At 52.8% G+C, this 26,642-nt stretch overlaps 1 protein-coding gene across 4 annotated transcripts in view; it reads right to left on the bottom strand.

The window, feature by feature from the left end:
• The window catches only part of LOC143433291 (uncharacterized), a 98,413-nt gene that overhangs the window by 10,433 nt on the left and 61,338 nt on the right, over positions 1-26,642 (bottom strand). For 3 of the 4 annotated variants that reach the window (XM_076910582.1, XM_076910585.1, XM_076910583.1), the window contains one exon: positions 10,458-10,514. The exons of the other annotated variant lie outside the window; for it this stretch is intronic. In XM_076910582.1, the coding sequence (XP_076766697.1) occupies positions 10,458-10,514 (57 nt within the window). The remainder of the gene's footprint in view (positions 1-10,457; positions 10,515-26,642) is intronic. 4 annotated transcript variants of the gene reach the window in all.

Raw genomic sequence — 26,642 nt, 5'->3', positions numbered from 1 at the left:
GGGTGAATTTGGACGTTCCATCTTGAATCTCCGTTTCTCCCCTGCATAGCAGCGAAAGTGTTGTCGCAGAGCCAGAAATCGAGGCAGTTGAGGCGAATCTGTTTAAAAAAAAAAGAAAAAAAAATGGGGGGAAAGGCACGAGGGGGCTAGATCCACGAGCCAATGGAATAACAGTTTCCTCCGGCGTGTTTTGAACCAGCGGTGCCGGCGGTTCGGCAAGGGTGACGAGAGAAGGGGTGGACTGGTTTTCGAGCGGCGTGTGGGGTGAGTCTAAAACCGTTAGGTTGGTCGCGTGCTACCAGAGGCACGTGGCCTTCCTCTCCTCTTCCTGTCTCTCTCTCTCTCTCTCTTTCTCTCCTGCTCTCTCTTTTTGTCTCGTCTACGCACGCGCTCGCACACGCGTGAACCTCGCACCGAATTTCCGTACGCATGGTTCTCGACGCTTTCGCGCAACATCCGTGAAGCTTGCGATTCGTCCAAATCTCGCTAATTATCGAAAACACGAAGCCCTCTCGAAAGAACTTTCAAACGATCAAAATTCAGGTAATTCCTCGCATAGTCAATAAACGAGGACGCTTCCAATTTCCTGATTAAAGTGCCTCGAATTTATTCCGCCCCGTAACCACAGAGGAAACTCGAGCGAAAGGCCGTCGATCCCAGAAATTCGACGATCCAGCGAAAATTAAGCGGCAGGTATAAAGCAACGTGAAAGATTCTCGGACACATGGCGCCATTAGCCGCGGTGAAAACGAGACATTCGAACGTGGGTCGGGACAGATGCAGGATCGGTAAATAGTCGACTGGGATAGCAGGCCGTCGATGCTGATCGTCGTCATCGACAGCTACCGTTATAATGAAACCGAGACGAAGCCTGTTGGCACGTGCTCCTGAAACAAACACGAGCCAACTCTCTGCTGCTCGATCCATCGCGTCTACGTCTGCTACGGTGCGTAACGGTGCAGCGACGCGCGGTCCACGGTTGTTGCAGATGGCTGGAGACGCGAGGAAAAAAACAGTATCGACCTGGAAGGAGCGAATAGAGAACAGTGCTCTCCTAAGATGGTGACTCGATGGAATACATGGAAATGCAAAAACGAGACGCGAGTGAGACGAGCGACTCGGAGATGTAATTACGAAAGGAGCGACTGGAGGCAATTAAGGGGTTGAGGAGTACGTCGCGTTCGACGGCGCGATAAGAAAAATTGGCAGCGAGCGAGGAAGGAGCGCCGCGTTCACCGTAAATTTCCGATAAGGAAATGAGACTATGCATATAAAACAGGGGGTTTCCGCGAGGGAGTTCCACGTTGCCACTTCGAGTCCATTTGCTGCCGGCACCCCCGCTGCTGGCTGGCAGTGATGTATGGTACACGGTAGACCTTCGCGCTGACCACTATCGGCGATCTCCTCCGTTTCCCCGTCTTCGACTTCGCGAAACTCCATTTTCGAATCCCACTTTTACTCGTCCGCTTCGCGCGACTCGCTGACCGCGCTGCGTTGCGTTAACGAGAAAATTAGCTCCTGTGAAACTGCATAGAGGAGAGGCTACATTTCTGCGATGCAATCGCAAAAATATTCCATCCTCCATAGAGAGAACCGATGTCTTATTCTTCGCGCCAGCTCGTCACGAGCTGGAAAACCGCAGAGGGGGTTGAAGGGTAGAAAACGATGGACGACAGCGAGGCGAAGGGAAAGTGTGGCGAGATTATTTGAATATCCCATATTTAAGATTCGTCCGGCGTACTACCGGGCAGTGATTGCCGAGTTGGCAGCCCGGTCACGTGGCCGGAACGTCATACACGTCAAACCGAACCCCGATGGAAGCCACCCCTATTGCGCCCAAGGCTGCCACGGCGGCCAGCGCTCCCGAACACTTTACATTCTATTTTCACGCTGTACTGACCCCGATCTATGCGACTTTCTTAACATATTCGCCAGATATTGCCTGCCGGCACGTGCTCACGGCTACCCGATCGATATTCATCCTCGCCGCGGCAATGATTTCTCGATGTCACTTAAAGCGACGTCGATCGCACTGTATCGCGTGGAAGCCTCATAAATACCGAGCAGATTTATTAGAACGAACAATTCCATATTTTATAAAATCCTTGCTATGGAATTTAAGAATCTGACTCTTGCATCCGATTGAGTTTAAAATCGTGGTTTCGCAGAGGTTTCACAAACGACGAGGGGGCAAGCGGGCTGATTGGGTGGTTCGCCACGGACCCTGAAAAAAGATGACGAGCACCTGACGCTCTAAATGGGGTTTGCCCGCTATTTTATGCGTGTCACCGCCCCCACAGTGAGTTTCACGGGACGGCGAGCACCCCCGGATCTTCCTTGGGGCTGCTCGCGAGGCTATCCGGCCGTGGGGAGGACACCTAACCGAGTTAAATAACGCTACATTAGCGTCCTCCGACGATACAAGGGCTGTCCGAGTGTGAAATACCCTCAGGCTTATCAGGCTGCCGCAGAGCTTTTTTTATTAACCCCCAACCGATCGCGTCGCGGCCATAGACGCTCGCCTGGACGAATTTTCGCGGCGAACAGAGACTCCTCGGGATATGGGTCGCTATAGTTTTACGCTGGGACGCGTTTAATCGAGCTTGGAATCCGCCCCGTAATGAGGAGACCGCGGTGGGCGTGTACGGGTCTTATCAAATTCCCATTCTTTATTTTCGCGAGTTTAAACGGAGAGACAGAAGGACGCGGACAGGACGCGTCAAGGCGTAATGGCGATTGCCAGCTGTTTTACGAGCGAGATCTCGCACGGCAGGCGAAATTAATGGCGAACTTGAACGCGCCTCGCAACGATCCAGGTGGAGCCCGATAATACGTTTAATTACTCCCTTCGGAGGACCGGCCTGTCCGACGAGATAGCAGAGCCTCGCGCCGTGATGTTCCCGCGTAACGGCGCCGTTTACCTGCCACCGTCGTCCTTTGTCCTTTTGCCACAATTACCGTCGTCTAGACGCGGCCTCGGTTTCCACCGCGAAATGACAATTACACAGCGCCGGGGTCGCCTCTCGTCGACCGTTTCGAGGGACGAAACACGATTCGTTCGTCCTCGCGCTCCTCCGCGAAGGACCGCCTCCGCTGAAAGGCTTCCGTTTCGAGCGTGAAGAGAAGTACCATTTTGAAAAACAGAGAACGCGTAGACCTCTGTATATGCGGAGTACTCAGCGATCAAAGTATCCCTTCCATCTTTTGTTACATTATTCGTGACAGCACCCTGCGCGCGCGAGCAACTCTCTCCATTATTATCATCCCCTTTACAGTTCTGACTTAATGGTTGACGTGGCTATCGGGTTTCTGCAGAAGCGTAAAGGATCGGGGAAGGCCACGCGAGAGGGCGACGCGACTGAGTTTCTTCGTCGGTTTGCCCTTCTTTTTTTAACTATATAAACGCAACGGATATCAGGGGAAAAACAATGCTCGCTACAGAATCGAACGTTGAATTCGAGAGGCACGGGGGAAAAGAGGATGATAAAACACGTGGAAAAAAATGGTGGAACGTTTACAGAAGGCAACGACAGGGGTGGAAGGATAAAAAGAGGCGATGGAAAGATCTGGCTACTCATCAGCCTGTTGCGGAGCCACCCCCTCGAAGCTGTTATAGGCTGGTGTATAAAAAATCAGGAGGGTTGCACCCCTGGAGTACGGCGTTCCGTGCAGTCGATGGCAGATAGCCGGTCGCTAATTGATTATAATAAGCGATCAGGAAGCGAAACCGGAAACGGGGCTGCAGGGGTTGTCGAATGGCAACGATTCGAACGATCGAACGATATTCTCCTAATGGGGCCGTAAAAAAAAAAAAAAAGAAAAGGAATGAAAAAGGAAAAAAAAAGGAAAGTAGGAAGAAACAGCATCGTAACTTATTTCGTCAACGGAACGATCGAATTGATCTTAATTAAAAGCGATTGAGTAATTAAACTAATTAGAGCGGCGTACTAAAATTCCAACCACCTTTTGCATTACGGCTGTGTACGAGGCGAAAAAAAAGAAGAGGGGGAACGAGAATTGAGCGATTTTTAAGCAGCCTTCCAGACGTCAGCGGTGATCGTTTACGGCGGCGGAAAAAAGGCAGAAAATTGCAGGGGAAGGGGAAGAGAAAGGTGAGGAGGGAACGGGAGGCAGCTTGGTATACCGACAGCGGGGGCGTTCGACAATTTATCGTCTTCATTTGGCCACGTCCATATTTATTGCGTCGTCAGGAACAATATGGCGCCTATTAAGCGAAATACGGGCCCCACCGTGGACGCGGAATCGAATTAATACCGTGGTTGCGCCGCCGTGTCCTGTAATAAGCTTAATAAATATTGATTATTTAATTAATGTAGAGTCGACGCGTGGGACATCGCTTAGTATCGACGGTACATTGGCTCGCCCACTCGGTGCCCGCGAATTTATTAAACGCTCGCTTCCAATATTTACCGGCGCTTCCACCCAAGACGCAGCGCGCATTTAATTACCCTCCACCGATCGGACCTTTCCCTCGCGTAACGATCCACGGTTTTTCGAATACCTACCGGGTGTTTTTCCATCATTTATCAGGCAACAAATAGACCCAGCGTAAATTGTTCGCTCTAATTCACGGTTTCTCGGTAAACGCTATCGTGTCAAGGGATCGGAAAGAAGCGGAGGAGGCGCAAAGAGAGAGATAGGGAGGAAGCTTGTTCTACGTCTACTAATTATACGTTCTCGAAGCAATTGAGGATCATGGCGCGCGAGGAACTGTCGACAGAGAGACGAACGGCGAAAAACGGTGTTCGCCTTCTGTGGGAACGTCCGTCCGTCCCATTAATGGAATCACCAATTGCACACTTATTGGTTTAATTGCTAATTGCTAGTCTCGTTCGTCGCGAACCGAGCAACAATGGCGCCGACACCCACCACTCGATGGATACCATTTTCATAAACAGCTCCGCCGCGACGCTTTAACATCCGGCAGCGTCCTCGCCCAGAGCTTCTTGCATCTTTCTCCGCGTTAGAACGCGGAGGGCGGAAGGCTTGCGCCGAGGATGAAAGAAAGAGACCACGGAAGTTGTCCACGAGAGCCCGTGAGAAATGTGCCGGGGAAAGAAAACCGTCTTCGAGCTCGTTCGGGCTCCTCGGCCCGTTCTCCCTTGGTGCGCCTCGTTTTCTTTGCCGCCGCTCGTTCCCCCCTCGACATTCCGAGAAATGCCCGCTATACTCGTTTTCATTTCCCCTTACGCGATTTGCCAAGCCCGTGGCTTCTGCGTGCGCGGCTCGTTCGCGTGCAGGCTAGACGAACGCAGTTTCGACGTCGCTTCCCTCGTTTCCGATATGCGCGTGGAAACGCATCCCGTATGGGGAACACGGGGGTCGACTGCGAGGTCGTTACAGAAGCGAGCCACGGTATTATTAAAGAAATTCGAGTAAAATTAACGATAGATCGTTGCTACGATCACGACCACGGAGGAAAGTTTCTCTGGTAGCTGTCGAGGGGGAAAAAGAAGTCAACGCCCTTTATCCATTCGCCAAGAGAGCGAGAAGGGGTAGAAGGGGTGGAAGTACGCGGTCAGCAGTCGGTCGGATCAGCATATTCCGTTTACGGGACGTTTCGTCGCCGAGAAGGACGGTGAGAACGTGAAAATCCCCGGGAAAGCCGCGGGCACGGAATTTGAATTCGCCACGGGGGCACCCCGGGCATCGTGAACCCGGGTGGCGCTCGTCGAGAATTCGAGGCGGGTCCGCAGAGCTCACCCCTCGAATAACAAAGTGTCCGCTCGGCTCCGGCGGAAACGCTCGTTAACGGGCTGCGAACGTTCCCGTTCACGTACCTCGGTTTTTGCCGTCGAATCGCTTCGGATCGGCCCGATCGGACTTCTCGGAATGACGCGTAGTGGAACGACCGTCCCGTTGATAATTGAGTAAAATGGAGACGTTCGACTTCTTCCCGTGTCGCGGGACAGTCGACAATTTCGTGCGTATAGTTCAAAAAGTTTGATTTATTACTGGAGAAACGCGCGAAGGACGGTCTCGAGAAAAGTGGACGAGCCTCGTCTATTACGCGTTGGACAGTGTATCGCGAGTGATAAAACAGTCCTCGCCGCTAACTGTCGAGCCAAACGAAACGAAACGAAACGAAACGAGCGTCGATTAAACGGCACCCTCTCGACCGTACTCGCGTTGCTCGCGAGGAATACGATGGGAAAGAGAAGTTTTGCGAGTCCCGATTGATCGACGGGAGATCTGCCTTGTCGGGGGCCAAGAGCTTAACGGGAATCGAGCGCGATACGCGGTAAAGCTTTTTGCTAGGTAAGCGAGCGGCTTTTCCAGGGACGCAAGAACCGGACGTTCTGGATTGGCGGGCGTGAATGGAAGGCTCTCGGAAGGCGGGAGGGTCTCGAGCGCAGGGAAGCCAGCCGTTTCGGCATTCAATAGCGGTTTTCCACGGTCACCGTGGCTCCTCGCAGGCTCGATTTGAATAACAAAATCACCAGGAAGACGTATTATCGTTCCTCGCGGGCCGTGCGACCGCCGTCCCTCTCCTCCGTGCGTCGCCAGTTTTATCGCCGTGGCTCGTTTGCATTCCAAGCGAAACCGACCCCGACCGTATCGCGAACCGGCCACGCTCAAGCCGTTTCCATCCTCGTCGATCCTGTCGCGGCGATTCCGCCGCGGCGGAAATACGCGCACGTTGCTCCGATTCCGGGAACAGAGTCCCCGTTTGACGGAATTTGCATGCCCGTCCCAGGGGGAGCCTCGTTGGGAGCCAACAGCTTCTCTTGGCTTAGGTCGCGTTCGACTATGATTTCGATTTTGGGACGGTTCGACGGTGTGTATGATCGATCGTTGCGGATGGACGCATTAGCATCCCGTGGAATCTAACTCTGGTTTGAGGCACGGTTTGGGATACGTACGGATTCGAGTCCGTAGATTAGACTCTCCGGTAGACAATCAACTCTCACCATGGTGTGCGCAGGGAGAAACAATAGTTATATCGAGCCACTGGGATAAGGATCGACAGGTGCGAGAGAATCGACCCATAAATTACGCGCTAGAACCGTGGACTAGGCTGAAAAGAGTTCTCCGATAAGCATCTACGGTACCACCGACACCCGTTCGTTCAACTTCGATTTTTTTGTATTCCAATGGGATAGACAGCGTAGATGTGATGATTTTTCGATAACCGCGGCGTAACGCGATTAAACTATCCCGATGGGGAGAGAAGAAAGGGGGCCACGGTAGGGGGTGGACGCAGGAGGAGAAAGAAAAAAGGGACAAAGAGACACGGTGAATATGTCTGACATGAGAGTTGTCTTCACATATCGTCAAATTACAAAGTATGATGAGGGACTTGGCCGTTCTCCGTTCGAGAGATCTCCATGAAGCCCGCGAAGTTAAAAGAATCTCTGGTCTGACCATATCGGTCGAACAGGTGTGCCTGTACGACGCAGGAATAAACGATTAGCGATTCGATTAGCATCCGTGGATCATATCGATCGCGGCTACTTGCATTCCGAATGATACCCCCGGCTCTTTCGCACGCCGATTGCGAAATCGGCCTGCGAATACCGTCCCCCTCGGCGCGGTGGGACGTGTCTCTCCTCGTCGGTCGTCGCACAGCTTGATCTCCACGGCCGAGTTAATTATCGGCAATTCGTTACCGAGGACAGTACGGACACGTTAATTAACGAGTCGCGCATGCGTCACTCGCGGCGCGACGCAAAAAAAGCTTCGATTGAAAATTGTGAACCGCGTCACGTGGCCTTCCTCACCATCGCTATGGTGGTGTTGTAAATCGCATTTTCCATACTTGGAACTCGTCTAGTGCCACCGTAACGGAGACCCGTCTTAAACCAGAGAGACCCCCGGTGCATCCTGACTTTCAATTCTTCCGCGGGTTTTTCCTTCCGCGCTGCTTTTCTCCGCTTTGCATCGCATCCACTTAAGAAACGGGGAACGGGAGACGCGATCGTACTCGCGACGGGAGGAACGAACGTGCGGCAAGGATAAACGGGGGAGGGCAAAGGGTGAACGGAAAATAGACAGGTTTAAGTAGAAGAGGAAAGGGAGGGAAAAAAAAAGAAGTGAAGCGGGTGGCGTTGGGGGCGCTAGGCGATCGGAAGTGTGTCAAATTACAGAGGTCCGTGATATTAATGACTCCTAATGACATGCCCCCACCCCCAACCTGCGGGGCCCTTCTCCCACCCGATCGTCCGGATCCCCTCTACCGTGTCTGATTCACTCCTACCAATTCCCCTCGGACCGTCAAGATTGGCTGGGGCCACTCAGCGCGGTCGAAGTCGATTCACGGAATCGACATTAAAAAATACAATTGCTAATTAACGGTGGCTAATAGCAATAAGACAAACAATGGAGGCTAAATGCTATAAAGTAAAACACAGGTTGCCAGAGCGGCCGCTGCCTCTCTACCCGTTTTGCCGCGCCGCGAGCACCGGCGATCGCTCGCATTTTTTCTCGCCTTTCACCCCACGGTAGACGAATTGCGGAGAACTCGTGGCACTCTCCTCTCGACGTCGCTCCCTCCGGTAACGACCGGTTCAGCGTTTCTGAGAGTCCGGGCCAACCAGCCCGGATTTTTTGCCACTCTTCCAAAGCTTTGTTAGCATCGAGCGTGTTTATTTTTCGACGCGGACCAAGCGCTTGCGAACGCGCACCGAAGACACCGCTTCCAGGCCTCTGAATGGACGCTCAAGGGCGACATCTCGCTACCTCCATTTTTCTTTTTCTTCTTCTTCTTATCGCGCGCGTTCAACAAACGCAATCTCTCCAGCGTTTAATTTAAATCCTAACGATCGAGGGGTGAACGAGGGAAAAACTCTCGAGGCGGATTTACAACCGGGCACAAAGTTATCGGTTCCGTTGACGCTTCGAAGACAGGTCAATTGTAATGTACATCCTGGGGGACGCGAGACGTGCCGCTGATCCGGCTCGTTAGAGATCCCGTCCCGTCATTATCGGTGGAAGGCGCGATCCCCCGACGTGTTACGTTCCGCGACACGTGACAGCCCTCGAGTAGCCGCGTTTTCCAGACGAGCACGACGACGCTCAGCAGAATCGCAGACACGCAGAAACGGCTCTCACGCGAGCCTAAATTATCCGATGGAATCCCACCCCGGCTGACTCGGGCAGCGGTGTGTCGCGTGAGAAGAAACGCCGCTCGAGACGTCCGTCTTCCTTCGACGAGGCGATAAAATCCGCCGACGAATTCCACGAAGCGTGCGCCTCACGAGTTTTTCGGAAAAAATTTCGTCCAGCCCCTGAGGGTTCGAGGGAGGAGGTCCTCCTCGTCTCAGGGAGGATTCCTCCCCCTTGTCTTCCCTCTTGTTTGTCCCTCCTCTTCGTTTTTTCTTTACGATTCGAAACAAGAGGCCGCGGGTTGGCCCGGAATGGGCCAAGGACGACGGATAATGCCCCGAGAGTTAAAAGGCCGCGAAACGAATTCTTCGAGGCAAATGACAAACTGCTGGACTCAGCTCCGGTAGGCGGTCGAGAGCGAGCGCGCTCCGAGTAATTGCTTTTACGACATGCTTTTACGTGGAAAAGGATTAGCCTTAGGATGCAGGCGGGGACACGCCGTTCTATTTTGGTAAATGCAGTTTACGACGGGAGATTCGGACGACGGGCATCGCGCGATCGCTCCGCGAAACGTTTCGCCTTTGTTAACTCGGAATTGTTGAGATTAAGTCGAATAAAGCATCGCGACGCGGGTGTCGCGTTTATGCGAGTTACGAGTATGTAAAGTTTCTTGCGTTGGAAGTAGAAGGAAAAAAAGAAAGGGAAGCATCGGTCGAATGGTTTTCCGAGGGATAAAAAGCGCGGAGCACTCCGATTATAAACGGAACACGTCGAAAGAAGCGAGGAAAGAAACCGGGGATACGCAGGAGACGCGACGAGGTGGATGCGGGATCGTTCGACCGACAGGTTTCGCGATTGGGCCCGAACCCGTTCCACGTACGGCCGATTAATAAAATCTCCTCGTCCGATTTCTTTGTCGTCTCTGAAAATTTCTCAATCAACGTGCCCGCGGTTTCCTTTCCCGCGGTGGGATTTTCAGCCGTGTACACACCGTTTGCGCGCGTACCGGGCACAATGTAAAAGCCTCATCGTAGCAATTAAACGATGTTTGCCCCGGCCGGATCGGGCCGCGGCGCGGGCAAAAAGCCGGCTAAGAAATAACGACGCGGATTTATAATGCCGATACTTGAGAGGCTTTCGCTCAGACTCCGCTCGTGTCGTATTATTCGTTTGTGAAATTTATGTTCCTGCCATCGGCGAAGGTTAAACCCTTTCTGTACGTTAATCGTATCGCGTATCGGGCGAGGAGGGTGGGGAATTGAGCGCTGCTGCGCGAACAGCGGAAGGAGGACGGAGCGAAGCGGCGGCGAGGCGAGCAAGGGAGAAGACGCGAGGAAGAAGAGGGCGAAGCGGACGACAGACGGACGATGAAACTCTCTGTGCAAACTCACCTTGTATGGATTCCGGCGAGGCTGGCTCCTTATCGATTCGGCCGAGCGCGTCGCTGGCTGCAACAAAAACCGCCAACGGGGCCCTCGTTAGTGACGTCGCGCGTTATAAAGGGAAACCTCGCGTTTTTCTCGCAAAAATGCTAGACGCGGCACCGAAAAGAATTTCCGCGCTCAGGAAGCGGTGCTCGGCCCTGGCGAGCCACCCGTGACCATAAAGATCGACCCTCGCCTCCGGGCAATTAACAAACGGTGCCCCTCTTCCCGGTCATTTGTGAGTCAAAGCCGTGGGCACGTCGATTTCGGGAGGACTCGCGCGAGCCAGGGCCCCGGATTGATGCCCCGCGAACTGCTCCCGATTGAACTTCTTCAGCCGCCGCTGCTAAATAAAGTCGCGACGCTTTTTGCGCCACGGACGATACTTATTACGCCAATCTCGTTTACCGTAATCGTCCGAGCCGCAGGAATTGTTGTTACCAAAAATGTTTGACAAAAACCGGCTCGAACCTCTCGTCGAACGACTGTTACGCTCGTACCGCTTGTCCCAGCGTAAGCGAACGAGAACGGTTTCGCTAATCAGTAGCTGGAGATCGCCGGTGGTTCTACGAATCGGAACGCGGTCCGAGTTCCACGTGTCCAGCCCCTATAATTTCGACGGAGAGGACTCCGTTTGGCGCCCACATCGCCGCTGATTAAACCGGGGGACGCGTAAATACGATCTCCCGGATCGAGTCGTTACCGATCAACCGAATTATGCTAAAACGCGAACAATCAGCGCGGGACACATGTCGAGAGGAATCGCTCCCCACTTTTACGAGATTCCCGGAAACAGGGCGGATTGTCAGCTTATCGATCGATATTCAAATGTTCCGTGGATAGTCTTTCCAGCTGGGAGAGACTACCCCTTCCTCCGTGGTGGAAGGAAACGATGGCAATCTCGACGAGAATGACCGCAGTGGATCACGAGAGGGGCCAGGATGGATAACTCGAATTATCGATCGATATTCAAATAATCCATCGGGAGGGTTCGAAGGGGGAAGAAGGCCAGTCGCGGGAAGAAGATGGTGGTAATTCGCAACGAGGATGACCACTATAGATCACGGAGAGGCTGGGACCGGCCACCTACTACCCCCTGGGGGCTCGCAACTCACCCCTGGAAACGACTGTATTCAGATAATCCCACCTTTCCTCCCGTCCCGTTTCGGCCACGACACACGCGACATTTCAATACGACGACCGCCGCAGCCGGATAACCCGGCGCAAATACGCCCGGATCTACGCGTCCCACGGCTTTGGAAAATAACGGAGGCTCTAACGATGACATATCGACGGGACGGGGCGGTTACCACTACCCCCGCTGATTTTTGTCTCTCGTACGTGTTTCCTTGCTGGACGAGTAACTCGATAGTTCGTATTGAATTTTTCGGCTGGAGTTATGGGGCCAATGATTCACGACACCATTCGAATAACTAATAGAATAATTTCAACCCTGTGCGGGGCGTACGAGGCTGTAATTGATCGCGAAGGGTTTGCGGGATATAATCGGGTTTCTTTGGAGTTCGTAAGATGCAAAAAGATAACCAGATGGGAACGTAACCGCGTCGAGTATGATGGTTGGAATAAATCTAAAGGGTCCGCCATGTTCGCGAGGTGGCCGGCTTAAAAAGGAAACAGCGTCGAGAATGCGAGCGCCTCGTTCTAACGAGCATCGGCACGCGCCTCTGAAAAGCGAACAATGCGAGGTCCTTGATGCGCTCGTTTTCATTATTAAACGAAGGACTGCCTCTGGAAACTGGCACACGTTTACATTAAATATGAACGGCGACCTCGTTCCGAGTGTCCATCGGCTTTTTCCAACGTCGCGTTACTCACAAAGAGCGCCCCACGGCGGTTGCCCGTTGCCGATTCGAAGGAGAAAACTCGATTAAACGAATATCTTCGTCCTCGATTAATAAGCGGCGGGAACGCGTGGGATGTTTAAAAAAAGAAACGGAACTTGGATAAATACCCGTTCGATCGTCCGAAGTCTCCGAGGCGTCGTAAAGCTGTTACCTTTTGCACATGCACTTATACAGTATTCACGGTTCAAGCCAGTGAACACGTTCATCTCGCCTCCGTTCTTCTTCTAAATGATTTAACATAGGGTATCGGAAATTGTACGAATTTGGAAGACGAAGAATACACACCGACAGCGCAATGAAAACGGGAGACGTCGACGTCGAACAGCGGTCACTTATCGATTCGACACGACCGCTTTCTGACAGGCTGGGATCGCGTGTCTGCGACCGCAGACAACCCCTTCTCCCTTAGTATTCATAAAGGTCAGGCTCTCTCGGAGTGCCACCTCTCGTGCACGTATTCCCATTCACACGGTTACGTGGACGAGACACCTGTACTGTTAGCCGTCAGCCAGCCGCGGACAGGTGAACGCGGCGGACTTCCACCGGCTGTCGGAGAACGTCCGCGGGCCAGTGAAGCACTATCGAAACAACGCGATTATCGCGGCTCGGAGGAATTGATTTTTAGGGTAAACCGTTCGTCGACGAAGTTGCTACGTTCTATCCGCCATAGTCGAGTCATATCCTTGGCTACTCGAGATGTATCTCCTTGAGAAGAACGCACTGCGAAAGCATCCTCGGAAAGAAAAAGTAGCCTTGACCAAAAGGCCACCGTACCGTGAAACGTTATCCTTGACGAAATTAACAATCAACGCAAGAACCTCTTTAATGTCCACCGTGAAATACCCTTTGTCAAGAGCTCTGAAGATACGATAAAAAGAAAAAAACCGATCGAAAGAGACCGGACTGCGCTGCGACGATTTCGTCAACTACAGAAATCGAGCCTACCTACCGGCAGCGGGGGAAACGAGATTTTAATATTTAAACCACGCCACGATACAATAAGTGTAATAAGCATAGAGGCGACCACTGGCCGGTGCACAAGAGACTGGTTCAAATATTAATGCTGACATTTCATTGCTTTGCGGTAGTTTAACCGCACCGCCACCCCTCCTATACCGGACGATCGCTTTCAAGGCTTGCGGTTTCCATGGAACGAATATTGCACTCGGCCATTCCCGTCGCGATATATTCTAATCGCGCTGAACTCGCAGCTACCACGCGTTTTCTCGACTTTTCCATGTATTTTCTTTTTTTTTTTTTTTGCTCCTCCTTACGGCCAGGTCACGCCAACCACCCCTTCTCGTTCACGCTCGTCGAAGAGGAGCACCATGAATACAAGATGCGGGATCTGGATACATCTAGTTTGCGTGGTGCCGGCCCTCTCATCAATTTTTAAGAACCACCTTGTAATACGTATGCACCGGCGTTGGATATGGAAACCACGTTCCCGGCCGTGAATACAAGCGGAGAGGGGAAGGGGTGGAATCGTGCCGTCGTAAGGGGCGTGAATAGCGATGAGAAATCGCTGCCGGATGGCTCCGGTGGACTGGCATCGTGGAACAGATTTTAGCGGGATGCTCGACGAGTTTTATTCCCGATAAAAGGGTGTAACATCCGAGACAGAGAGAGAGAGATAGAGAGAGGATAATTTATAGCTCCAAAATCCGTGGCGATAAAAGTCCATTCGCAATGGAATCTCGCGTTCGTCGAGATAATCGCGCGGGCAAGCGCCTCGCGAGCTTGTCGCGAGAAAAATCCTAATCCGTAGCGAGCGGAAACATTGCGAGAAAACGAGTCGGAGAAAATCAAAGGAAGGGTGGACGGGAAAAAGAAGAGTGCGAGAGAGAAGGAGCTGGAGGAGGAGAGGAGGGAAGAAACGCAGCGTTGGAAACAACGTTCTTGCACGTGAACCGAGACTTTTTCCAATTACAAACGGCGCCATTCGCGAGCCGGCTGGCGGCGATTATTTTTAAAACAAGAATATTCCCTTCCGCCCCGGGACATAATGAGGAGGTGGAGGAGGGTGGCGGAGGCAGGCACGGTCGGACGGCGCGATAATGGCGGCCGTTATGAAGAAATCAACCCCTCTCCACCCGCCGCGACGCCCCTCTGCCCACTTGATCTTCCGTTTCCATGGCGACCGCCTTGTCCAACGGACCCCTGCTCGCACACGGGGTGGTTACGAGCATTCTCTCTTATTATGAGGCTCGCTCCACCCGCGAAAGGGTTTTGCCACCCCCGTCCGGAGGCATCCGACGTTAACGTTAACCTCCGGTGACTTTGAAAACCGTCGCGACTAGTGGCTCGCGAGGACAAGAAACGGTCGCTGGCGCCTTATTGTCGTTGGATATCGTTTCATGTTCCCGTGGGTGGAGAAATTTATGGTGGATCGCGATTAAATCGACGGCGTTCGTGATAGAAAAATTAGGAGCTCTTCCCCTTGCGTTCGAACCAAGTTGTACAATGGCAATGTCGTAAGAATTTTCAAGGAAACCGTCCGCGCGTTACGCGTTCGCTTCTCCTCGATTCGTCGGGCCACGCAACAAAGTACAAGTAACGAGCACCCGCGTGACCACGATAATTTCCAGGCATAAACGCTAACCAGAACGTTCCCTCTGGGCCAACGGGTTTCCAGGAATCCACGATGTTTCATCCGGGAGTCCTGGACCTAGCGATGCTCCCCCTCGTCTCATTGTTTCCGCGAAGCGTAACGAGCGTTATAGGGATACAAAAACGGACCCGACTGCTGCGTTCCATCCAATTAGACGGTCTCGGAGACCGAGTGCACGCCTTTCACGCGTCGATCGATCGATCATCGCCGGATAATCGTCCTCGGAACGCTTAATCGCGCGACGAAACTGACGGATCCCCGAATAATTGCGCACGAGACGACCGTTCGTGATTCTCGTCGGGGGTGAAACTTCGTTGGTTTCTTCCGTTGTCCTCGCGTGGAACTGTGACAGACGAAGCGACACGCAGCGGGGACAGAGCGAGGGGGATGAAACGCACGGACATCGATAGACACGCTCCGCAGTTCGAGGAAGGGGTGAAGAGAGGCGGGAGAGAAAAAAAATGGTCGCGACGCGGAGGAATTATTCGAAATTGATGAGGACGCCTGGAGAAGGGTTGGGGTCGCGTGGCGCGCATCCGATGCATAAAAGAGCCTCGGCCCCTCTTTTATTGCTTTCCGTTCTGCGACACGCGCGCGCGACCTTACACCCCTTCCTCGCGCTCGTGATCATCCGGTCCCCGCCTCGGCTGGCCCGTGGCAATTCGAAAATGGCGCCGTAATTTACGACGAGTTAATTCGACGCGATTTGCGGGGAGGCTCGAGCAGCCTACGGGCGCCGCGATTATGTACTTCTCGACAGGCTCGTGCGTACGCCGCGATATCTCCCTACTATGGAGAACGATTTCTGATACATCAAACATTATCCTTTCGACTTTTGTCGATCGCAAAAAATTCCAGGGTGGTTGACGCGCGCGAACGATAATCGCGCTGTCCAAAGGGAACCGGGAAATCGTAATTCGTCGCATACCACAAGAGGGACGATCATCGAATACTGCCCCCGACCGGACTCGCGTCTTCGCACGTCCCTTATTACGGTATTTTCGTTCGAATTACCGTGAAACTGTGCAGACACGTACCTATGGCAGGTCGTAGCGCGACGTTCCGTTGCACGTAGGCCAGCAGGAGAACGAGGGGCCATTAACGGCCTCGTAGGGACGCGTACACGGACCTTTCGCCCGAGGAGGGGTGGTTTTCCAGGCGGATTCCGTGGCCGACACCACGGATGGAGGCATCCGACGCGGCGATGCTGGAGGAGAGGCCAAAGAGGGAGAGAGAGAAAGAGAAAGGAGAACCAAGCGTAAGTGCTTCACACGGCGAGGTAATGGAGTCGACTTATTCGTCAGGGAAACGCCTCGGCTGGGAGCAACCGGGAACGATGTTACTTACGTACGTACACGTGTACCGCGTGCGTGTACGAGCAACGAAGGAAATAACCGTGACTACGGACGACGACAGTCGCGTGGGGCGTCTGTCGCCCGCGAACACGTACTTATAGAGGCGTTGGATGCTGACTAACGAGTTTTTGATTAGACAAGAAGATGAGCCACGAACGTTTACATGCAGAACAGCGACGGGAACAAAGGACTTCTCGGTCTTAATCTAGCAAGTGATTCGCGTCCTTTCAGGAGCCCGTCTCTGCGCACGGTTAAACATCTCCCGGGCAGTCAGCTGCCGAGTCATTAACCGGCTGCACCTTGAACCCAATTTCCGAATTAAACTCCCTTATAATGTATCCCATATATCGATGTTTCCAAAACGCTCGGACGCTATCTGCCATCTAGAGGCAGCGTGCGCTCCTCCTTTAAACGAGCTTTCGTACAACGCGCGGATCCGTCCGCGGTTCGCTCGATTAATTAACTAGCCGCTTTATGTCCCGCGGTGTACCCCGTGTCTCGCCGCGCGGTGAATGAAATATTCATCGAATGCAAATGAACGCCCGGGACGCGTGTATAATCCGTTGAAAAATAATAACGACAGAAATTCTGGCTTAATTGGCAGAATAGCCGCGGACAGTGACACAGCCGCCTCTCCCCTAGTCCTGACGATTACGACACGACTCGAGCGTGGATCCTGGTTACGTTGCATGGCTACCACGAGGAGCAACGCGCGTCCCTGCTGATCAGCATGGACACTCATAATTACACGGTAATTAGGGGGGGTTCGTCGATGGAACTGTATCGATCCCACTTCTCGTCTCAATGGTTCGAACACGCTTCGCGGGATGGAAATTTAATCGACAGGATTTTGCATCGGATGTACGCACCAGGCGTATCGAGATCCGATGAAAGAGGAACAATATAAAATAGTTTAAGTAGGAGCCCAGCAGCCAGCGCCGTGTCTTTCTCCGTCTTCATCCCTGGGATACAATTTCTCGGCGCAAAAAGTTTCTAATGACGGAAAATCTAATATATATCGCTTGAAGGCAGCCAGTCCGGTGGTACGAGCAGCCTTTCTTGTAATTAAGTTATAACTAAGAACGCGGAGACGGAGAAGGCGAGAGGGGTGGATGCGGAAGAAACGCGAGGCTACGGTTCGTGGACTGGGGGGTGGACTGGGGGGTGGGCGAAGCGGATCCTCGCAAGAGTGGAAAACAATAAGAGGGCTCTGCTAATCCGGACGATATATTATATCCAACGAGAGTGCTTCTGGCACTGCCGAGCCAGCTGTATAGGAAGGGTTGGGGGGTGAGAGCGCGGCGGAAAGTCCAACAAATAAGAAGCAACAAGATAGAGGCGCACGAAGAGCTGCGCGCTCGCTTTCCATGCACCTCCACGTATGTAGAGAAGCCTCGGTTGGATTCGTCGATCCTTACATAAATTGCTAAGCGTGTCACAATTTTCAAAGGTAGCCACGATTACCGTCAAGGTCATTAATTTTTGACATCCACTGAGATATGAGAAAAAGAGTCGAGCATGCCATTGCAATTAAATCGAACGTCTCACACTGCTACGTACAAATGAATAATTTATTTCGCTCGAGACTGTCTACGTTTGTTAAAAGCGAGTTATCGCGAAACCGAACTGTCTCGATGATGAATACCGGTAATTTTTTTCAGAAACCCAAGACCCCTGGCCCCCACTGGTAACCGTGGAACAAGGGGCGGGGGTTGGGGAGGGGGAATTAAAACGCCGTCGAGGCGAGAGGAGATCTCTTAGCTCGATAATTATCGTAGCGTGCAAATATCGATAATACCGACGACTTGGGAAGAGGGAAACGGGCGAGAGGAAACGAAGGTACGCCGAGAGGGGCCGGATACCCGCCTCCGAACGAACAACTCAATTGCGCGAAATCGAGTTACGTACGAAGCTACGGCGAACGTGTAATTAATTAATTCGAGCGCCATTTTGCTACCGACGGCCGGATCGAGAGAGATATTATTTTCCGTTCGCGTTAGGGGAGAACTGGAGGTGGTTTCCTCCCCAATTTCCTTTCCCTCCGTCGATCCCCGCTTTTCCATCGATCCTGCCATACTTTTCTTATCTTTATGAACGATCTAGATTAGGTAAACGCATATTAATTTAGAATGCAGGAGAGTAGAAAAGATGGGAACGCAATCGCGAGGGCGAAACAATAACGAAAAGCGCCGGATACGGCTGGTTCACAGGGCAAGCGAACCGTTCGAGTAACACGGCCACAAATTTGTACGAAACTCGAGGAGGATCTGGTTGAGCGCGCCGCGAGGAGAGGCTACGTGTTCGCTTAACAAGGAATTCGAGTCATAACGCTTAATTAAGGTACTGTACGAAGTAAGGCCCGTATCGAGGGGGAGGGGCAGAGGGGGTGGGAAGGTATGAGGGCCATTGGGCCCCCGATCGTGACCAACCCAGAAGCAGGAACGCGGTCAGATCGGGTGATAACGATCTGATAAGGTGCCCTCCCAAGATTACGAGCGGAGTTTCGTCCGAGCCACCACGGTGCACGGTGAAACCAGTTTTTCTGCGGGCACGATTTAATTAGATTTTCCATGGGATCCATCACAGCTCGCCCTTAGCTGGCGTCCTAATTTTTCTGTTCAACAAATTACTAAACTTGTATTATCGCAGAAGGAACAACTATCGTTCGAGTGGCATTTTATCAAGCATACATATTATGTGTTACATTAGTGGGGCAGTGGAGTGTTCGTTTTCGAGTGCACCCTGCTTGCGTGGAATCGATGGAGGCGCGCCGAGAAATCCGCCGATAATGCAAAGCGTGATTGACGTTCGACTTATCGCGATGCAATCCTATTAAACTATCATTATAGGTTTAGCGGGGAATCACCGCAAGTGCTCGCCGATATTTCATGAAAATTTATGAATTACCCACCCCATTATCATATCGGCCGATCGGGCGTTCCCGGGTACCCCAGAAAACTGGTTAAGAGCCAAACGCCCTGGCGGGATTGCAAAATTTCATTCGCGAATCGTACCTCGGTCGAACGATGAATAATCGAGGGAAAAGAAACAATCTCCAAATAGAATCGAAAAAGCAGAAGGGGTGAGAGACCGTACGAAAAGAGATACAAGGGAGTCGAAGGGACGACAGAATGGGATTCGAGTGCGTCTACAGATAATCTGAAGCGTATGGGGCGAGCACGGGGCAGAAGCTACTGCAAACGAAGAGGGTGGGGACTTTAAAATGGCGGGAGCATCCCTCCACGACCTAAAAGCAACCCCAATCGTTGCACGCTGGTCTAATCACAGAAAGGGGGTTGGTTTTGCATTTCATACCCCGACAGAAGGAGCGCTGACACCATTCCGTGCGTTTCGTTTCACTCGCAGAGACGCGAGGCCCTGTTCGACGGTGCAATTAATCAACGACCAATTAAGCACGAATAATTTCGACCGCGATGAGGGTAGGCTACGAACGGTGCAACGATAGAAAATGCGACAGAATGCAGAAAGCACGGGGCTCACGACTATTATAATTTAAAAGAATACGTTTTCCCATGCGGGACTTGGTCAATTTCCATAAAAATATTCCAGACCCATGCTGGTATTATCGTTCACCAAATTCGATATGGGTCCAAACGAAGGACCCCAACGGAGAGGTGCTTGATTAATTCAATTACCCATACCAAAATCGAACCCTCATCGAATAATTACCTCCAAACGTTCGACTCGATATCACACCAAGTATAACCTTCCATCCAATACTCGCGTTATAAACAAAAAATAATCCTCCCACCCCAGCATAATAATGAACGGTCTCGCTTACGTATCCGAAAGGTTGGCTTCGCGTCCGCGTGCATCTTCCTCTTGCTCCCAAAGTGACAGATTCCGACCACCATCGGGAGGCCTTTGAACCAGTCCCCGCTATCGTATATCAATCCTTCTCCAGGCTGCTTCCTCCACGTGTCATCGACCGTCAACACTCAACTCCTCGCGTTAAAGGCGGCGGCGCAACGTGTATCGCACAGAGGACGAGAAAGACATCCAGCAGAACGTAAATACACACCACGCCACGTTCACCGGGACCACTGCGACCGATCGACGATCAGGATCGACGCGGAGGATCGGTAGCCACGCGAGCAGTTTTTCCGAAAAACGGGGGTGCCCCAAGTTTGCCTGCCGGGGGCAACTTGTCTACTGGTGAGCCAAGAGCTGTCCGTACGCGTTGGTCAGCGCTGCCCCTCTTCTCAGCTGGCCCGTGGGGGTGCACGCCCGCAAAACCCTCCGCATGGCCACCGTGAATGGGAGAGAGACAGCGAAGAGACAGAGTCCCGTGGTACGTGCCTCTCTCAGGGAGCTCTCTTCTCTCTCGCAGCGCTCGACAGAGGGTACATACATTATCCGCCCCTGATCCTCGATCCCGGACGATCGACGTCTCTCTAGCTACCGCGCTGAATTATAGAAACGGTTTCCCCCTTCCGCCACCCTGCCACCGTTTTCGACGCCGGTCACTGTTCAGCCTTTTAATTTCAGGAAAGCTCCAGGATGCTGCGCGTACACCCACGATCGTAGCTTCGTTGTTTCGTAGACACTGAACGGGTTACGATCGAACGATGTTTGGAGACGAAATGAATTCTGTTAATCGTAGACTGGACATTTGTAAAGTTTTCAGTGACGACGAAAAGGCATCCGAGCGCCGAACGGCGTCTCGTCACGCAGTAAATTCCATTGTCTGTTATATCCCCTCAGCCCTTTCGTCGAAGCGAAGGGTGTCCGATAGTAGGCGAGGAACGGAGAGAAAAAAAAAGCGGGAACAACCGCCGCGCAGTTCGTCGGAATTTCGGAATGCCCCGTCGGCCGGAGGAGTCATTAAGTCGTAAAACTAGAGAGTAACCTCCCCGGGAATAAGCGGCGGGGGGAGAAGAAAAAACAGAGGAAAAAACAGATTTGCGTCCCTGGCTGGAGGACCTTGCGCAGGGGGGTGTTGTAAATTTTTTTTTCCACGCGCCCACGAAAATTCCAAATGGACTTTCCGTGTTTTGCAAAAATTTACATTTCCTACGGTCGTCCGCTTGTAAATCTTCGCGCGGCCCGTGCCGCGATGGGCTTCGACCGCTCGGCGACGCGCATCCGAGCGGTTTCGACGCGCGTCGAACTCGGTGAAAATGTGGCGCGAGCCCGTTCAATCGCCACGACCTGGATTAATCTACGTCCATCCCAGCTGCTCGCCGTTGCTGATCGTTATTGTAAATGTTGATTGAGCAATTGCGATGGAATTGGTCTTCCCACGACTCTCCGATACGAATACACGGGCTGGGCCAGAAAAAACCACGGGGCTCTAGTTATTTTTATAGCCGGATCGATCTGCAAATTATCTAATTCGGTTAATTAGTCGATTGGCTTAATCATAGCGGGCAACGGATCGACGAAACGGGCCAACGTCAGCCGTCAGCTCTCTCGAGGGGCTTCTAATCGGACAATCAAGCATCTAATAATTTATAACAATCAAGCAGCTCATTAACAGTTCCCTCGATACCATTATTGCACGGTATACTTTATCTGACTGCGGATAACGGAACCCAGAAACCTTCGATAATTCGAGTATCGACTAATCGTTCTGTATACGATCTATCTTCGATGCACGTTCACAACGCACATATCGAGCGCAGCGAGCGATGCGTTCGATTTCCAAGAACACAAAGCGAGACTAACAATCGCGGAGGAATAACAGGATCCTCGAGGATCATCGAAGCAAGAAAATGGCCCGCATCCCTTGCCCCGAATTCCCGTCCCGTCACGCGACATATATCATCCGTAGCTTCTCTCTCTGTTCGAGATCGATCAGGCTCAGAATCGAGCAAATTTTCAGAGAGCATTCCCGAAAGAAAGGAAGAAAGAAAGGAGACCGTGGAGAGGTACCCGGCGCGTGAAAGCTCGCGTACAGCCACGTCCCAGCCACCCACGCATTCGAGAGAGAGAGAGAGAGAGAGAGAGAGAGAGAGACGGACGCGAGGGTCCGTTCGCCGCCCCTATTTTGCAACCACCCCCGTACGCCGCGTCCGTTTGCCCTCGATAGTGCGTTTGACCAGAGCATTGTCCGTGCCGTACGGTCCATTGTCGGATTGAATCACCGTCCTAGGTTCGAATATTCAGGGATATGGCCGATGGTCAGTGGCCATTATTGTATGTCCGGCGCGTGTACGCGTGCACCCGCTCGCGACCACTCGTCCGCTCTGGACATCAACCGGGTAGGGGGAAACTGGACACACTCGAGAGTCTGAAGCGTGGACGGTTTTCAGCCGTTCGCGTTCCCGTTCACCCCCTGCCTCGGTGAATTATTGGCTTTAATTGTGCCTAGGGTAATGGCCGGTCTGGGACAAATTTCCGGGCGGGAATCTGGCAGATTGCTCGAATTGCTGAACGGTCGCGTGGCTGATGGAGGCTTCTCGAAAGTGGAAACGCACGTTTGGCGTAAAATTTGTGGAAACTCGCTCGGGACATTCGACTGGGGTGCGTTCGAATCCTCGAGACTGAATCGATTAAACTCGTTTCCCTTAAATTTCAGTAAACTAAAGATTTCTGACAGCCTCTGTAAACACTTTTCGTAGCTCGAGAGTATCGCAGCTAGGATTAGACGAATTTTTCAACGAGAACCTCGTAGTGTCCCTTGTCGCGAGGGGTGGAGCGAGACTAGGGCGCAGTGGACTGCGTCAGTGTAGAGCAACGTTGCTCGTGGGTCAGCAGGGTCAGAGGGCAGACATTCTGCGACTCATACGGGGCTTATGCACCCTTATTATAACGCTAACATGACAAGGGTCGCGTCTCTGTTTTCCACGAGAAACGGAATAATCTCCGTGGTGATCACCTACTCCAGCGATATTCAATTTCATCGGTAACAACGATCTGCGATCTTCGTATTTCGTTCGGGGAGCCAAATTGCACCCTCTCTGAAAGTCTTCAGGGACCGTCTAAAACTAATATCGCCGGTCCATCAGCTGCACCGATCGCTGAAAAGCGTATTCAACCGCAAAAGGCGCCTTAATGAGTTCATAATGCTACCTGAGGGAAGAAGGTCGACGCGATTTCGATCTTCCATTCGTAAACGGTGCTAGCCGATCGGCGCATCCTTCGACATGCTAATGCAAGGGGGACGTCCCGGGAGAAGATCCTCTAAGACTCTCATTACCGTCAGGCCCACGTTCCCGATACGTGCCGGCTGCTATCGGTTTTCCACGAGGCTGTTCGCCTGAAATTTTCGACGCCCGGCCCCATTCAGTCCGAGCGAAAAAGTGCATTTACATGTCTATGCACTTGGCGAACGGAACGGTAGACGAGGGAGCCCAGGTAGCCCTGCCCTCGATACTTCCACGGGACTTTTAATATTCATCGGCGGCTGCCTTTGAGGAGCCGGAAAATTTCACGATTCCAGGGAAACCTACCGCGATCGCCGGCACCTTTCACCGAATGAAAGGGCAGATTCCAACGGGCACGGTAAGAACCGTTAATTATGCTTTCATTCCCGCCATGATTTGCGGGTCTATTCTCATTTTAATCTACGTAAAATTATAAGTATCCTCTGGGATACGTGAATGTATCGAAAGGGAGCGACGATGAGGCGTATCGAGCCGATTGCATCGTCCAACGCGAGGAGGCGAGACGAAGAAAATATTTCCGGAAGAGGGAAACCGAGAGGAGAGCACGGTCGCAATTAACGGCGAAGCGAGCCTCGCCCGGAGAAACCCGATAGGCTGTCCATAACCGCATTCCATATGCCCAGGGGCCGAGGGTTGCCGGCCACCGGCAGGTCCGCGACCCAGGAAGTAGGTAGTAATTTCGGGCACAAGGCCCACCGAAATTAGCAGGCAAAGAGCCGAGAGATGATTTTCCAAAATAACACGTCCCGATACAATGGCCAGCCAATTTCCCGAGCACCAGCTGCTGCCACCTATCTGATTTATCATCTCGCCCGTCCTCCCCCCAACCACCCTCGCTCGTAGTCCTTTGGCTTCCAGGAAAGTGGATCCACGATCGATAGATCGGTTGCGTTTGGAAATTTCTTGACTAATTACCGAAACGTTGAGATTTTTAGAACCGAGAGACGACGATGAGAGTCCTGGAAGCTTGATCGAGAGATCCCATGACTATCGATCAGGATTCCTTCGATGAGAACGAACGGCGGCGAGGGAGCAAGAAGAGGAGCAACACGTTCAAGCCGCGGGACGCGGGATTGTTTAGCCGTTGGCTCCGAGGAATGCGAGCGGCGAGCAGATGGGGGTTGAGAGGGGGTTGTTCAATCGGTTATTGATTGGAAATGTAAGCTGGAGCGTGGCAGACCAAGGGGCGACTGGCGAGGGGGTCTGCAGGGTGGAACCAGTACAGCAACGACCCGACAGATGGCCATTGGTCAGCGGGACCGCGTGGCGAAGTTTGCCAATCGAGGGAACAACTTCGACTTCGTGCTCGAAATTATTGGATCTCTCCAACTTCCAGCCGGGAATTCCTTTCCCTCGACACCTGTCGATGTTGCAATTTCCACGAGAATAATCAGCCGCGCCGTTTCCCTTCCTCCTCGTTCGAGAAGCATCTCGTTCGCAACGCCACCTTCCACCCGCATGCTAGAATAATCCTGTCCGTCTCTTTTCGAGACATTCCTGAATCGACCATCTGCCGCGAGGCAACGATTCCCGCTGATCGTCGTCCACCTTTAGAGGAGACCCCGCGGAAGGTCCGTCAGCTGAAGTTGTTAACTCGTTTGGACGCGATTGTTGCGCGGCGAATTCGCTTAAACGTGGCACGAAACACGGAAAAATCGAGAGGTGTGGGAAGGCAGTTATCCTCCCCGATCTGGAACCGCAGCACCGGCATATCAGCACCCACCGCCTCCGTGGCCGCAGCGATAGCCGGGCTGGCTCGCATCCCCCGGGCAATCTTTTCAATTTAAAGTCAAGCATTATGGCTTAAATTGCATTATGGTTTCCTTCCCCACGAAGAAGGTAGGAACCGAGAGCAGCAACGAAGGGCGGCTCCTTGTAAGCAAGACTCAATCACGCCGCTTAACCTCTGACCCTACGGCCCGGCCGGGCGCGCACACGCGTGCACGTATACCAACACCGTCGCGCGGTTCAATTCGTCGTCCATTCTCGAATATGGACTCTCGAGACGAGGGACCGTGCGCGTACCTCAATCGCGACGGGTGTTTACGAAATTAACCAACGGGAAACGCGCTGGCCGACTGTCTCGCAAAGGAAGCTGTCGATCCGGACGGTTTTCTTCGTGCCGCGCTCGCGCTTTTTCAATCGGGAACCGTACCGATCGCCGGCCGTTCGATCGCAAAAAATGGCACTTAGCTCCGCACGAGCACGCGCGATATGCGCGAGGTGCAGGCACGAGTTCCTGGACGTGCTCGGCCGGGCGCACACGCGCGCTTTCCACCGCGAATGAATGAAACGACCCAGCCCAAGCCGGACCTTGAACTTCGCGTTGCCAGGGAGAGAAAAAAAAGGCACCGGGCTGCCCCTCGCACGGCACCTTCTAGCCGCCGTAATAACGCGTTCCCCGGCTGTCCGTGAGGCGTGTAACAGACACTCGAGCCCTCTCTCTCCCCCCTCTCTCTCTCTCTCTCTCTCTCTCTCTCTCTCTCTCTTGTTTTCCCCTTTTTCCCGTATTACGTTATCGGCTGCACACCGTTGTACGTGCATTTATCACATCGCCGGAGCCCCCTCGATAAGCATCGATCGTTTCCGTGGATCACACCCAGATACCATCATCGACGGATCTCGAGGAACGGTAGTGCGTGGAATCGAAGTGGAAGCTCGATAACGAGTTCGCGAACGTTTATTAGATCCAATCGACGACTCTGGCGGACCGTTCGAGTTCCCACTGACACTGATTAAAAATGTACCGTGTTCGACGAGACCAGGAGGAACAGTCGAGATCGGTTGTGTCAGCGAGAGCGCGGGGTTCACGCTGGTGACCGCGATGCGTCCCGGACGTGGAAGCATCCTTATCGTCCGCGCGTTCTTAGCGGGCAATCCTTAAGTAATATATTTCTCGGGGGTAATTGCAGGCGGCGATTTCGTGCGGCTCGTTCGAGATCCGGCAGATACGCGGTGCCGTAACCGCGGAGCGTGTATTGCACGTGCAAACGCGGACGACGGGAACAGGACGAGGAGGAGGAGGAGGAGGAGGAGGAGGAGGTGGAGGTGCAGCAACGAGGATGGTAGTGTAGGTACGTACGGTAGGTTGCACGCGTAGGTAGGCACTTACGTGGCTATCGGACGTGGACGGACGCTCGATGATTCCTCCCCGATGAAGGGAGATCGAGGCGGCCGCGGTGCGTCCTCGA

The sequence above is a fragment of the Xylocopa sonorina genome, chromosome 2 (assembly GCF_050948175.1).
Source record: "Xylocopa sonorina isolate GNS202 chromosome 2, iyXylSono1_principal, whole genome shotgun sequence".
Classification (NCBI taxonomy): domain Eukaryota; kingdom Metazoa; phylum Arthropoda; class Insecta; order Hymenoptera; family Apidae; genus Xylocopa; species Xylocopa sonorina.
Note: the sequence above shows the minus strand (reverse complement) of the source record. Positions and strands in the feature narration are given on the sequence as shown.